Raw genomic sequence first — 14193 nt, forward strand, 5'->3', positions numbered from 1 at the left:
ACATGAACAGGGCTGTGTTCAACCCCGATAAAATATGGCAAAATGTTTATTAAATCGAAAGCAGAAGTTCCTCTAACACCTTGCTGTGTTATGCAAGTGCACTGCCTTTTAGTACAGTGGGGTTTAATTAATTTCAGAGGGGCTTTATTGGCCCAGGAAACATATGTTTACATTGTCTAAACAAGTATGAATTACAACAAAACTGCTACATTGTACACAAGTACATTTATATACAAGGAAGGGCGTGAGTTTAGTTTTAACATTTGGAGGGGGCACATGTAGAACAGGGAGTTTTAGGATCCTCTGCCATACAATTTCGAGCATTAAACACAATTTCCTGCACCAATTTGTACCTTTTCAATTTTTGGTGGAAAGGTTTTTAATTTTGCTAAAATAAATCTCCTTTGCTACTTTCATGTAAATGTAGAGGGGGGCATGTCCCCTGTGTCCCCCTGTAATCTACGCCTCTGCCAATGATGCTGAACAACATGTACGAACTAGTTGTTTTTCTTACATTACCCATCCATTAATGAGATTTAAATAATGTACTTAAACATGACGAAAAAATAAATTGAATTACTTAATTTTGTGTGAAATAACACATCTGTCATTAATATAGAATGGACCAACTGAAGAACAACTTGGGGTTTTTACTTTTTTTGTGTATACTGAAAGTTTGATGTATCATAACCACTCAGCAGGCACTGAGGCACTCAGGTCTGAGGGACAAAGATCGAAAGTGTGTGGCTTCAGTTCAAGGTGAAAGTAACAAGATCATATTCCCTCCTCTGGGAGCTGGTCAGCGGCCTCTTGGTAATACGGGAAACCACTTATTGTAAAAATGTAGTGTGCATGACAGGGTTGGGGAGCACTGTCTGACAAGTCTCTCCCAGAGGTTGAGATCTGGTGACTGTGAAGGCAGATGATTCACATAGTTTTCATCAAACCATCCAGGGAATCTCATAACATTTATGGAAGTATTCGTTGTGTTCAACCGGTCGTTTATTCAGAGAGCTACAGGTGGAAATTTCCGTTTGTAGGATCATCCACAATGAGGTGCGCTGGTTTTGGTGTCTCCTATAGAGCTTACAGCAGCTGATGAGGCTGACAACACATTTTTGGTTTCAGAACATGTCATCAGTAGTGATCATGAGGATATTTTGCACTGGCATGCCCTCTTTATCTCATGAGCTGATTATGAAATCTGGTTATGCAAAAAACAAGAAGCATGAGAGACTGAGCAGGAGTAATGTTATTATTGGAAAGGGATCTTATGGCAACTGAGAGCGTAATCAGCACCACATAATGTGAGAACTTTTCAAAATGTAGACAAATAGCTACCTCTAATTCTCAGTGAGAATGTCATCGCACTTACATTTCCAGTCTAAGTTTAAGTCTCTCAGTTTCTCGACACCAGTAGCCTTCTTCTTCTAGCACCTTAAAGCACATAGGTCCTAAATTTATATCTTACTGGAAGTGAGAGATCACACTTTAGGAACTGTTTTTCCTTTTCAGTTTTATATCAGGGCTCGATGTCTTGTTTGTTATTAAATGAAAACAATCTGCTAATGGGTTGACATAATTCAAGTTGTCCCTCCTTCAATTTCTCCTAATATTGTTGCATTAAGAAGTGTGTTATTATTTTGAAACATGGTAGAATAAGACTTTTAATCCTTTTTTTGCAGTGCATTCTGTAGATTTGTTTTCATTTATGGGGCCAAAAATCCAGCTTATCAGGCATCTAGATGTCTGGCACAACATAACTTAAACTCTTGATAGGTAACCAGGTGAGTACTGCCAAATGTGTAAATGGATGGCCTTACCCACATTAATGAATTTAGATAAACACTGCCACCAAGTGGATGAATCCTAAAATTGCAGTCGCAACGTGAAATAACAACTTCACGTTGAATTTTAGAAGAAACTGTTCTCTCTCTAATAAACTACAAATTAATGATAATATTAAAGTGCTGCTCAAGGGTGTTGGGCTTTAAGAAAGCTTATCAGCACTGTGTGAAAGAAGAAGAAGAAGAAGAAAAATCTTTCTATCTATCTATCTATCTATCTATCTATCTATCTATCTAGCACCTGACTTAACTATTTCCAATGCTTACAAAAATTAACTACGTCGAGTTAGAAACGTTTTTCTTTTTTAAAATAAACTCTTTATTGGAAAAAAAAATCAAAAATATATTTCATAACATAAAAATCATGTAAAAAATAATTAAAATCTACAACAAATAAATAAAACGTAGGGAAAAGAAACATAACGGAAACAAGAACCTTCAGGTTCTGCTCAAGAAATACAGTAAATTTGACACGTCTAATGTAACAGATTCTGCTAATTCATATTTTTTCGATGGTAGGAGCTCGGCATTGTTACACACACACACACACACACACACACACACACACACACACACACACACACACACACACACACACACATAAAGTTAAATAATAGCCCCTTTCTCAGCCTAAAACAATTAGCGACTGTAATACTAATGTCCCAGCAGCACTCAAATGCCGGGCTTTCCCATGGTTATGAACGCATCACACGGGCGCATGTCTGTTTCTCAAAGGATAAACAAAACTACATGAGCCATCAGCAGCAGTAATCTGTCAACGTTTAACAAAGAGTCGCATTCAGGTAATCTTCCCTGGTCTTATTTCACTTGAAGTACGTGTTATGTAGCGTTTCAAATAATAACTTCTGATAGACAGGCTGTGTTTGATATTAAACTAGCTAGTTGAGTTAACGCTAGCTATCGCCGCGGCTAATTGCCACTGTGGAATCTGTTAGCAGTCAGATAGCTAGCGTTAGCTAATACGCTCTATCAGCTTGGTGAGGTTATGTTTGAAGGAGGCATTTTGACAGCTTGTATGTTCACTTCAGTTGATTGCAGAAAGTGTGTAGCTTAATGGACAGCGAGGGTAACCACTCCCCAACTGTGTTAATGTTACTAATATAAGCTGCCTTCGTGGCTATTAGATGTAACGTTAGGTTTAAGTTCACAGGCCCAAACTAAGCTAATGTTAGCGGTGTTAATATTAGCTACAATAGACTGGCCTCAGTTTAGATGATGCCATCAGGTTTTGGGCACAAAGTATTCCCCTGTAATGCTACATATGCAATGCAACTGAGAAAGTTGCGGAGCTGATGGCTGGTCCTTTGAGCCTGTTGACTGTCAGTTGTCACTTTTAAAACCCCATGTTGTTAGTTTTATATTTTTAATAACTGCTCCAAATACTGTTTTTGTAAAACCAATCATAAGCAATGATTGGTCTAATGTATATTTCAAGATATGACATTCAAACTCAGTTTACAAAGTGGTGCAGTTTGATCTGACTGTATTGTTTGCCTTTGCTGTGATTTTCTGAGGAGTCAACATTTGTCTTTATTTCAGAGCCTGTAAAGCCAAACTTCCCTGCGTTTTTAATGATTGTCCTCTACATGGAGCTCCCAAAATTCTTAAATAGCCGGTCAGATAGAAAATGAGGCCAGCATAGAGCTTTTGGCTTGCAAGACCAGTAAGTAAGAAAGATGTGTTTAAAAATAAAATAAATTGTTCAAATCACAATGCATTTGAACAATTTTGTAGATAGGCTAAACACACACAAAAAAGAAGGTACCATGACATCAAATTTAAGTGTGAACTATCAAGGCATGAAAAATTGAGAATATAAACAACACATGAAGGATCTAAATATAATTTCAGGTTCTCAGAGCTACATTATTTTTATTTTGCAGAGAATATGCCTTGAAGTCAAGATTTTCAGGGCTTAGTACAAACCAGCTTCTCCATTTTTTGTACAGTCAGATTAATCCTCAGTATATTGTCTTTTTTCTGTCTTTTTTTCCTTCTCTTCTGTCTTTACTTGTTGAATAAACCTCACAGTGAGCATACAGCCATGTTAATGAGTGAAAAGCCTCAGACATGATCGCTAGTGGATGTATCCATCAGACAGTGTGAATCACAGACTTTTCTTGTGTTTGCCTTCCAGGTGTGACTATGGGGAAGTCTTTTTCCCACCTTGCTAAGCAGACAGGCCATGACGAGGGTCAGGACAGCCTGACCTCTCCTCTGGAGGACACCCACACTGACGACGGAAAGGGAGGAGATGTTTCCCAATTTCCTTATGTGGAGTTCACAGGACGGGACAGTGTGACATGTCCCACGTGTCAGGGCACTGGGAGGATCCCCAGAGGTAACACCACTGTGAAAACAGTCAGAATGGAGTAGTCTTAGGCAAAATTAGTTGCCTTCCATTGCCGCATGACTTTACAATATCAAGTGGTAATCCTAAAGTAAACCAGGCAGACCATGATGTGAAAGAGGCTTTAGTTGCACAAGAGACTTAGTTTCCAGAACAGCTGACAGTGACTCATCATTGACTGTTACCTCTGTTTCAGGACAAGAAAATCAACTTGTGGCATTGATTCCATACAGTGACCAAAGGCTGCGACCCAGGAGGACGTAAGTGATTATATCTTTGTGTTTCCTTTCCAGGACTGTTTGTTTTTAGATTTCTTTTGGGTCTTTGCTTTTACTTGGTAGTACAACGTAAGAGGGACAGGACAGGGGAGAGAGAGGGAGGGAGGATGACATGCAGCAAAGGGCCACAGGTTGGAATTGAACCTGGGCCACTGTGGTAAGGACACAGCCTCAGTACATGGGGCGCCTGTACTACAGGCGAGCCAATGGGTGCCCCAAAAGTATGTTATTTAAAAAAAAGAAGAAGAAATTCAGAATAGGATTACAGCTGAATATTTTAGATATAACTAAATGTCTCTAGAGCAGCAACACCGATGTTTACAAAAGCAAAGTCAATATATGAAGTCAGTTTTATCTTAGTGGAAACAAATGTCAATGAAATAAATAATATTCCTGATATCAAAATACTGAGTGAGGTTTAGAAAGAATAAAGACCACTCACATCAGTCAGTGTCATTCATGATCAGTCAGCACTGTTACATATGATTAGCTCACACTGTGCATTTAGTATGCATTTAGTAAGAGAATCATGTGTTTATTTTGTCTCCACCTCAGGAAGTTGTATGTAACGGCATCAGTGGTGGTCTGCCTGTTACTGTCCAGTCTGGCTGTCTTCTTCCTCTTCCCTCGCTCCATCGATGTGTCCTACGTTGGGGTGAAGTCTGTTTTCGTCAGCTACGACCAAGAAAAGCGCAGCGTCTATCTGAACATCACGGTGAGCTTCAGCTTTAGTCGACAAACAAAAGAACGCAGCAACACAAGGAATATATCTAATGTTCTTGTTTAGAAAAAAGGTTAGTTTGAATTTTCCATGCAACACTAACTTGTGTAAATCGTGTGTGGGGGAGATCAATCCGAAAAGTATTCTACATCAGTATTTTTCACCTCTAAAGATATGTTAACCACCTTTTCATCTTTTTTTCCCAAAAAGTAAGTAGACATCCCTCGGTAGCATCCCTTATTTAAAATCCTCCCTGCATAACAGCATTATTTTAAGTTGTCTTTGCTGCCCCCTTGTGGATAGGCAGTTAATAACCTCACAAAGGCACAGAGTAACATGTTTAGGTTGCTTGTCTGGAAGTGCTGTTTGATATGTCACTTTGTACATTGAGCCCAGTCGGTTTGCTGAAAATTGAAATGAACAATTATTGGATTTATGACCTTAAAAAGAGATAAAACACTGAACGATATGACTGTGGCTTATTTAAGTTTTACTTAAAATAAGATATGGCACTGCAATCAAACTTGATATTTACTCAGATTTGCTAGAAAACTAGATAGTATTTCACTTTTTCACCAATAGGGCACAGCCATCTTTAAACAAACCAGGTGGTGACGTCACAGGAATGACTCATTTCATTTGTTCTCCAGTAGGAGTTATTTAAATAGGCTGATACTGAAGGATACTGAAGGGAGCAAAGGAGAAAGCAGAAGTCTTCTGTACTGTCATGGCTTCAGTCCTGGCTCCCTCTACATCACTCTTGATGTATATTGATATTGTTTGCATTCTGCTCGTGTCTAATTTGGATCCTTTTCCAACTGCTGTTGTTCCTGTCTAGATCCAGTAGATGTCAGTAGCGTATATCTGACAGGCTCATTCTGACAGTTGCTAGTATTGCTGGTGTTAGTGGATCATTGTTTTTGGTGCACTGAGCCTCGTTGAACTACTGTAAAAATGTTTTGTTCTTTGACAGTATTGTTTTTACAGCCATTATTAGGGATATTTTGAGTAGAGTAGTGCACGGAATACAGAGTCACTTTTCGACAGTAGCGCTAGACAGGTGGGAAACACTTTGAAACACAACAGTGCAATGGTCAATCTTGCATGCTATTTTAACAGAAGAATTGAAGTTTGGGATTACTGTTATCAAAAGCATGAGAGGAGCAACCACATTACCTAAGTAGGAGGAGTACACAAAGTAAAGCTTTTGGTTTATGATCTAAGGTGAGGCTAACATTATTAACCAGCCATCAAGCCATTTGTGTTGCTGAGGAGTGAGTTTGTTGTTTCCAAAATCCTACTGATCGTCTGTAAGATGTAACAGTTATGTTCTAATGTCTTTGCTTTGATAAAAGTACTGTGTTATGTACATATGTGTCCCACACACTTTGACTTTAAATCAAATCGTGTGGCTCTTCCCTCACCCACAAACACCCAGCCACAATATAACATATATATAACACAGTGTTTTTGGGGTATTAACAGTTAAGGAAATACATGGCCTCTGCCAGATGTATGAAACTTATCAATACTAATGAACTCTTCCAATGTCGGTTCTCTTCCAGAACACCCTCAGTATCACCAACAACAACTATTACTCAGTGGAGGTGGCCAACATCACAGCTCAGGTGCAGTTTGCCAAGACTGTGATCGGTAAATCTCGCATCAGTAACATCACTGCCATCAGTCCTCTGGACATGAAACAGGTACAGTTCAGTGTCTGTTCATCGCCTAACCATTTGTCCGTGTGGGTACAACTCTGACCCTACACTGTGTCTGTTTTCAGATTGATTACATGGTCCCCACCATCATTGCAGATGAGATGAGCTACATGTAGTAAGTACTGTTACAAGATTACAGGGTTCAGTTTCATTTATCCCAGCTCATGGGTCACAGTCCAAAAGTGGGTTTAGAAAAAGTTTAGTTTAGAAAAAAATACACTTTATTTTTAAGTACAGTGGCTTCCCGACACAGAGCTTTTATTTTTAAGTGCAGTTTCCTGGGGTAGACTAAGTGACTAATTGACAGCAACTTGACAGAGACAGCAAACTAACGGAACAACAGGGCCAAACACAAGTATGACACTGAATAAAACTGTGCGGACCTTAAACTGATGACCAAGGAGAAATCTGGATCCTGTGGCTGGACCAGTTTGGAACCACTGTTTATTTTTTAGGCTGCCCCTGATTAAGATTTTCCTTGTCGACCAATAGTCGTCATTTAGGGCCATTAGTCGACTAGTCGCCCACATGTTTATTATATTAATTTAATTATTAAATTATATATATTGGGCGGGGCAACACAATGGTTTGAGTTGAAGGTGTGAGAAAGAATAGTATCAGTAACATTGTTAACACTGTGCTACATTACAGAGAAATACAAACCGTACTAATGAACCTTCATTAATATAGGCCTATATTTTATCTACAAGTGCTCGTCACACACTGAGCGAGCCGCCTGTTAATGACGCTGTGGGCTAATGGGCATGTAGCCACTTCCGTGTTTCAGATGATACGTCATGTTTTTAACTAGCTTGTGTAATAACTGCAGGTACCAGCCCTGTAAATTATATTGATATTATATGTTATGTAATATGATAATATAACATATACTATATTATAATATGATATATTTTATAATATTTGCAGAAGAAGAGAAAGATATCTGTCTGCTGTGATTGGTTTGTAACCTGACAGCTGAGCGTGGACACTTCCTGTGTCTGTCCTTTCATATTAAACTCCCACATGGTCCAGTCACATACGTTTTGATTTATTTTGACAAGGCACAGCTCCTAATAGAGTTTCACGTTTTTTTTGGTTTTTTTTTATTTCTGCGACTAAGTGAGCAATGAAATCTTGCCGACTAATGAACTTTCTGGTCGACTACGGTTTAGTCAACTGTTAGGGAGCAGCCCTAGTTTATATCATTATATGACAAATTTTATTTTTGAAGAATTATGTCAGTTTTATCATGAACAATATAAGGAACGCCCCTATCAGTGAATTTGAGGGTATCACTCGACATGGTTTGTTTCAACTCCTTTATTGTCTTTTTACTGTAATCATCCCACACCCGGAGAAACCAGCTTGAGAAGGAATTTCTTAGTGCTTGTAAGCATTGTCAGCCATTTCTTAATCAGTCCACAACACACACTTACCTGCACTTGTTTTATTTTCCAGTGACTACTGCACTCTGCAAACCATCAAGGTCCACAACATTGTCGTCATGATGCAGTGAGTTCTTCTGATACACTGTCATTTATTTTCATATTAATCTAAACATCTGAGCTGACTGTGTGTAGTGTGTGTTTGTGGCTTCACCTCATCCCTCTCCGCCCTCTGCAGAGTGACTGTCACCACGGCGTACTTTGGCCATGCGGAGCAGGTGTCTCAGGAGATGTACCAGTACGTGGACTGCGGAGGGAACACCACCTCTATCAGAGCGATGACCAAGCCATTCAATATCCCACATCCTGCTGAGTAACCCCAACACTGTTCTCTGACTCGGGCCCCGGAAGCTGGCCTTAGATGGTTCACTGTGTTTTCCATTCTCCTCCACCTGCCGTGTCTAGGAAACTGCTGCTGCCACCATACCATGATGTTTACTTCAATATCAATACCAGAAGAAATCCACTCTAAGATAAGAAATTATGTTTCTTATGGAAGCACATTGCATTCAGCAAAGAAAAAAATGATCCATTAATGCTGCACAATTATCTCACAATAATAAGATTTGTATTTCATTGCCTGCATGCCTCGTAGCATGAGACCTGTGTCCCATGATTGTAGGAAAACCTCTAAACACAAGATTTCTCTTTTATAGTTACAGAAATACTGTCTTGTAGTTCGTATCTCAAATTATGACATCTATATTTCTTAAATACAGGAAAACTATGACATACTTAGTAGATGTGTATCTCACAATTGTAAGAAAGAATTAATATAATTATGAGATCCTCAACTCGTTATCAGAAGAAAACTGTTTAATAATTATGAAATACGGATCTTTTAATCACAAGAAAAATGTTCCATAAATACAAGACGTGTATCTGGTCATTACAAGAAGACTTTCAACATAAATATCTCTTGTAATAACAAGAAAACTATTTTTTAATCATGAGATCATTATACTGTAATTACATGTGTCATAAATACAAGATTTGTATCTTATGACTGTAAGAAAACCATCCCATAATTAGAAAATCTCAATCTCATGATTTAAAAAATTCCCCAGTGTTGTCAGTGTCGTTTACATTTCATTATTATAGGAAAACTAATAATAAAGAGATACGTATTTCACAATTACAAGAATATAACCAGTTAAAAAAACTAGGTAATTACCTTGAAGTTGCAAGAAACACAAGACAAATATTTCATAATTTGAAGATCTGTATCATAATTTAAAGATATGTTTCTCTTAACTAAAAGACGTATAACTTATTTATGAGTACAGTTTCTTAAAATGATCTCATGATATCATCGTGATTATGAGATATAGATCTTGTAATGATTACAAGATAACATTTCCAGTTTTTTTCTCTTGCTGAATGCAGTGTGAATCTGTGCATTTTTGTCCAGTCAAAGTAAAAGCATTAAGGTGTCCTAATGTTTCAGCTAGTTTAGTTTAACTGCTCCTCAGTTGCAGACATAGTTCAATGTTTGCTCGACCAGCTGCAGCTCTGACTATCCATTTCTTTTCCTTTGTCCTCTTCTTGTATTTGTAAGGGAGTATGTTATCACTCTTTTGAGGTGACGCTGATGAGGAATTTTATCTCACGCCACTCTCTGGAAGCAGCCATAGTTGCTGATAAATTTTTAAGGCCTCTGGTCTGGAGGTAACAGACTGTTTGTTGTCAGCATCACTGAATTGTTTGATATTGTCAGGATAGCAAATTATGTTTTTGTGTTGCTTAAAAGTATCTCATAAGATTGTGATCCAAAGGTCACTGCTTAACCACTCATTTCATTCAAATAGGGTGTCTGAAATCTTTCAGTGTCTTTGCCAAAATGATACTATAGTTTTGGTTTCAAATACATTCCTACACATTCCTCAATCCTTAGTTAAAGGAATATAAATATGTTTCTTTGCAAATCTTTTTACATTCAGCAAAATATGCCAGACCTGAAAGTATCGGCGATGCCAGTAATCCAGAAATATTGAAGTTTGATTCTTGGATACTAGGCTTACTGCTCAATCATTTTTGCTGCTCTATGGCATGCTTCTTTGTAAAGATAGAACAGTTGTAAGATGACTTTTTTAGCCATACCATGAAGTTTAAATTCCTGCTATTTTGAGATAAAAACACGTCGGTCCTGATAATGACAAAACAATATTTGATACGTCAAAAAGAAGTAGCACGATATTTCAACACTGAGGTTAACTTAAAAAGTTATCATGACTGCTCTGATTCCTGCCTTACGTGATGAATATAGTTGTTACATGATTTGAAATTGGACCGGATCATCATTTCAGTTATCGTAACAACACTAATTCATAGATTCCGCTCTTGAGTTTCTTCGTGTTATAAACCACAATTTATTATTTATGCTTATTTATGCAAGAGGAGAGAGCACAGAATAATAAACAATTTGAAAACTTGATAAATGTATTTCACTACCTACCGAACCATAATGCACTTTATAAGTATATATTTAAATAGCCCACTTTATCAGCAGTCCCAAGTTCTCGAAAGCCTATTCCTCTACCAGTGTTGGGCTCCTTGGGGAAAAAAAAAAAGTGTTGTAATGTAATTACAGAATTCAGATACCGCTGCCTGTGTTGGATTCTGAGATAAGCTCATGTTGTACATACTGTAGTGTTTCTCTCTGACTGCACTTTTGCTTTGAATTTTGTACAATCTGCTGACCTACTACCACTTACTACTGACTACTGCTTTGGTTTTTAGTTGTTGGGTGTTCATTATGATAACTTACATTTGTATTTTTTGTCTTTAACTTGTACTGTCATGAAGGAACGTCTCCTGCACTCCATTTCAAAGGTAGAGATGGAAAATTCCTCTTAGCTTGCCAGGTCCAGGAATTTTCACTGTGTCAATTTCTGGTGTGACCATGCTATAGATATACACTACATCAATGCCATGCAGGGCGTGGAAAAAAAAAAACTAAGGCACCCGCTAGTTGGCAGTATAAGCAAGCTTATTAGACTGGATGACATCACTCTTTAATTACAAGAGGATTTATCAATTTAGAGGGTGTCACATCCTTGACCCATCTCTGAACTGGCAACTTTATGGAAGCAAACAAGAGATATAATATTTCAATTTTAATAGCCACATAATAATTAATATTGAAATTTAAACACCACTGAATTCATAGGATTGAAATTCTTAGATCTGAATTTGAGTAATCAAATTTGAGCATTTTTTTTAATTCTGAAATTTACATTTTTGGATCAGAATTTGTGAACATTGAATTATTCATTTTAATTTCAGAAGTGAATTTAGAACAAATTTAGTTGTGTGGTTTTCAAAGTAAAATATTGCAATACTCTGAATTAAGTGGTGTACAAATTTCAATGTTAATAATTCATTGGCTGCTATAATTTAAGGAATTGTTTCTTTTATTAGCTTCAATACAAAAACACGCACCAGTTTTTTAATTGTGAGAATTTGCCTTTTCTTTCTCTGTAAGTGATTGTAAGTTGTTATCTTTGGGTTTTTGAACAGACAGGTTAATTGATAATTAAACTTATTGTTAGATGCAGCCCTTCATCAGGGCAACAGTTAAGAAAATATGTTTGCTTGCATTTTACTCAGTTACAGATGAGAAGAGTTTATTAGTTTAATCCCTGATTGTATGGAAGAAAATAAGATACATATGTTAAAGACAGCTTATTCTTGTTGAACAGAGAAATGGAAAAACCCCCACAATTAACTAACGATCAACTACTGAACAATAAAACCTCTCTGAAGTCTTGGAAATCAAATTTCAGAATATTAATTGTTTTAGCTACATAAGAGACAGTGTAGACCACTGAGGCCTTTTGGTCAATAAATCATGAAGGGCCTTTTTGTCATTATTACTGTTAGAATTCCTTTTGGTCATTTTTGATCATGTAGTCAGAATTTCCCACTTTGTATCACCTCTTGAATGCAGCATTATGTTCTGCCCTCGTATCCTATCCTGCTGCAAGTTGTTCATCTGACATTTTGAGGCGTCCTGCAATTTGTTGACCGTTATGACTTTACATGCTGACTTGCATATTATGCATAATAATCACTACCAAATTCTTCTAAGTGTGCTGGTGTCCTACTTGGAAATGGTGTTCTCATTTTTGTACCGTACATAAAAATCAGAATGATCAATATTTTTCCAACATTTCATCTAATTTATTTTGTTGATGGATTATATTTTTTCATCCTTGACCAAAAATGATCCAGTTGTGTATCAAATCTATTTTGAATGAAAAACATCTTGCATATCGAAAATACATGCTTTTGTCAACATCGTGTAAATACTTGGAAATTGTGTTTATATCATATTCATACAAACTGTAATGGTTGGGAAGCTAGACAACACATAACATTTAAACTGAGTGGGATTTAAAGAAAAGCACACATTTTTTAATCCTAATGTGCACCCTTAACAGTCCTTTTAACATTTCAAATGCTATTTTAGACTCCTACCTCTAATGTCATTTTAAACGTTTTGTTGGTCATTATTCATAGTGATTGTTGTGGGAGCATGAATAAAGTTTAAAAACATGTTTATCTGTTGTTTTTTTATTATTATTATTATCATTATTGTTATCATCTCATGCTAAAATTAATTTCCCCCAACTAGGCAAACAGGATTTTAGAAAAACGCAAATTTAATTTTAAAAAACTGGAATATCACATTTACATACACACCTGTCTATATAATGTCTCACAGCTGACAGTGTAGGTATGTCAGAGCGAAGAACAAGCCATTAAGTGGAAGGCAGAGCTCAGAGACAGGATTGTGTTCAGGCACAGATCAGGGGAAGACTAAATTTCTAGAGTACAGTGGCCACAGTGACAAAACTTTGGAGGACATCACACATCATTCTCCTGGTTCCAGGTGTATTGCAAATATTTTGGTGAAATGTGGCTAAAAATTAGATGAAATAGAAAGGAACAAATTACAACATATTGAATGTCACTGCAGACTCACTGTTGACTCACACTGACACTGCAGACTCACATCTGAACGCTATTTAAAACACTTACCTACCATCCAAAGAATATCAGGTTTTGTAGCATTTGAAGAAAAACTTGTGGAGATACAGATGTGCTCAAATATATTTATTAGAATAAAGACAAACCACAATCTCCGATTAACAATTACGATCTCTGGTAACCGACAAACTCTAATCCAAACCTGCTTGTGAGATAACCTGTAATGATGACACATATTGATCACATCCTGAGTCAGACCTGTTCAAGTTGTGGCCCACGAGCCACATCTGGCCCAGAAGCAGCCTCCGAGTGGCCCAGCTAGGGATGGGTACTGAGACATCGCCTACTTTATGAACTGGAGTGATGTGTACTGATTTCCAGATAGCTGGTAACTCACAAGTAGACAAGGAAAGGTTTAATAAATCAGCAAGTGGATACATAAGAATATGGAAATATAATTTAATAAACCTATTTTTTGTTCCATCAAGTCCTTATAAATCATAACTAAATAACATTATGGTTTAAAAATGAGTACTTTGGTTAGCATTAGGAGAAATCCTGCAACTTTGAAAACTAAAATGGCTCCTCAGTACAACTGATATGAAATTAGTAAATGTATAACCTTTTGTCAACTACGTAAACTTCATTTTATTGTCTATTTTATTGCTTATTTTCCATCTAATTTAAATATTTTAATTTGATCTGCAATCCTGTATTGCAGATCAAATTGACAGTAACAAAATCCTCAAAACAAGCTATTAGTATAGTATTCATGATAAACTGGGACAGTTTATGGGACAAAGGTCTGAACCGCTAAA

The 14193-nt window shown here is 37.0% G+C and overlaps 1 protein-coding gene across 2 annotated transcripts; it reads left to right on the forward strand.

Annotated features, from left to right (window-relative positions):
- Window positions 1-2518: 2518 nt before the first annotated feature.
- Window positions 2519-12942, forward strand: LOC126383591 (transmembrane protein 106B-like). Of its 2 annotated transcripts, none has more exons than XM_050034130.1 (8): window positions 2519-2650; window positions 4006-4209; window positions 4415-4478; window positions 5052-5211; window positions 6783-6923; window positions 7004-7053; window positions 8397-8450; window positions 8562-12942. In XM_050034130.1, exons 2-8 carry the CDS (start codon window positions 4014-4016, stop codon window positions 8698-8700), a joined length of 804 nt encoding a protein of 267 aa, XP_049890087.1. In that variant the 5' UTR covers window positions 2519-2650; window positions 4006-4013; the 3' UTR covers window positions 8701-12942. The 2 variants fall into 2 exon arrangements, with proteins under 2 accessions (XP_049890087.1, XP_049890086.1); XM_050034129.1 differs by lacking the exon at window positions 2519-2650 and adding an exon at window positions 3277-3531.
- The last annotated feature ends 1251 nt before the right edge of the window (window positions 12943-14193 follow it).

Source organism: Epinephelus moara, chromosome 22 (genome assembly GCF_006386435.1).
Source record: "Epinephelus moara isolate mb chromosome 22, YSFRI_EMoa_1.0, whole genome shotgun sequence".
Lineage (NCBI taxonomy): Eukaryota > Metazoa > Chordata > Actinopteri > Perciformes > Serranidae > Epinephelus > Epinephelus moara.

Coding starts and splice junctions, on each gene's coding strand:
- LOC126383591 (XM_050034130.1), top strand. CDS start 4,014: ATGGGGAAGTCTTTTTCCCACCTTGCTAAGCAGACAGGCCATGACGAG. Junction 4,210..4,414: donor CACTGGGAGGATCCCCAGAG/GTAACACCACTG, acceptor CCTCTGTTTCAG/GACAAGAAAATCAACTTGTG. Junction 4,479..5,051: donor AGGCTGCGACCCAGGAGGAC/GTAAGTGATTAT, acceptor TCTCCACCTCAG/GAAGTTGTATGTAACGGCAT.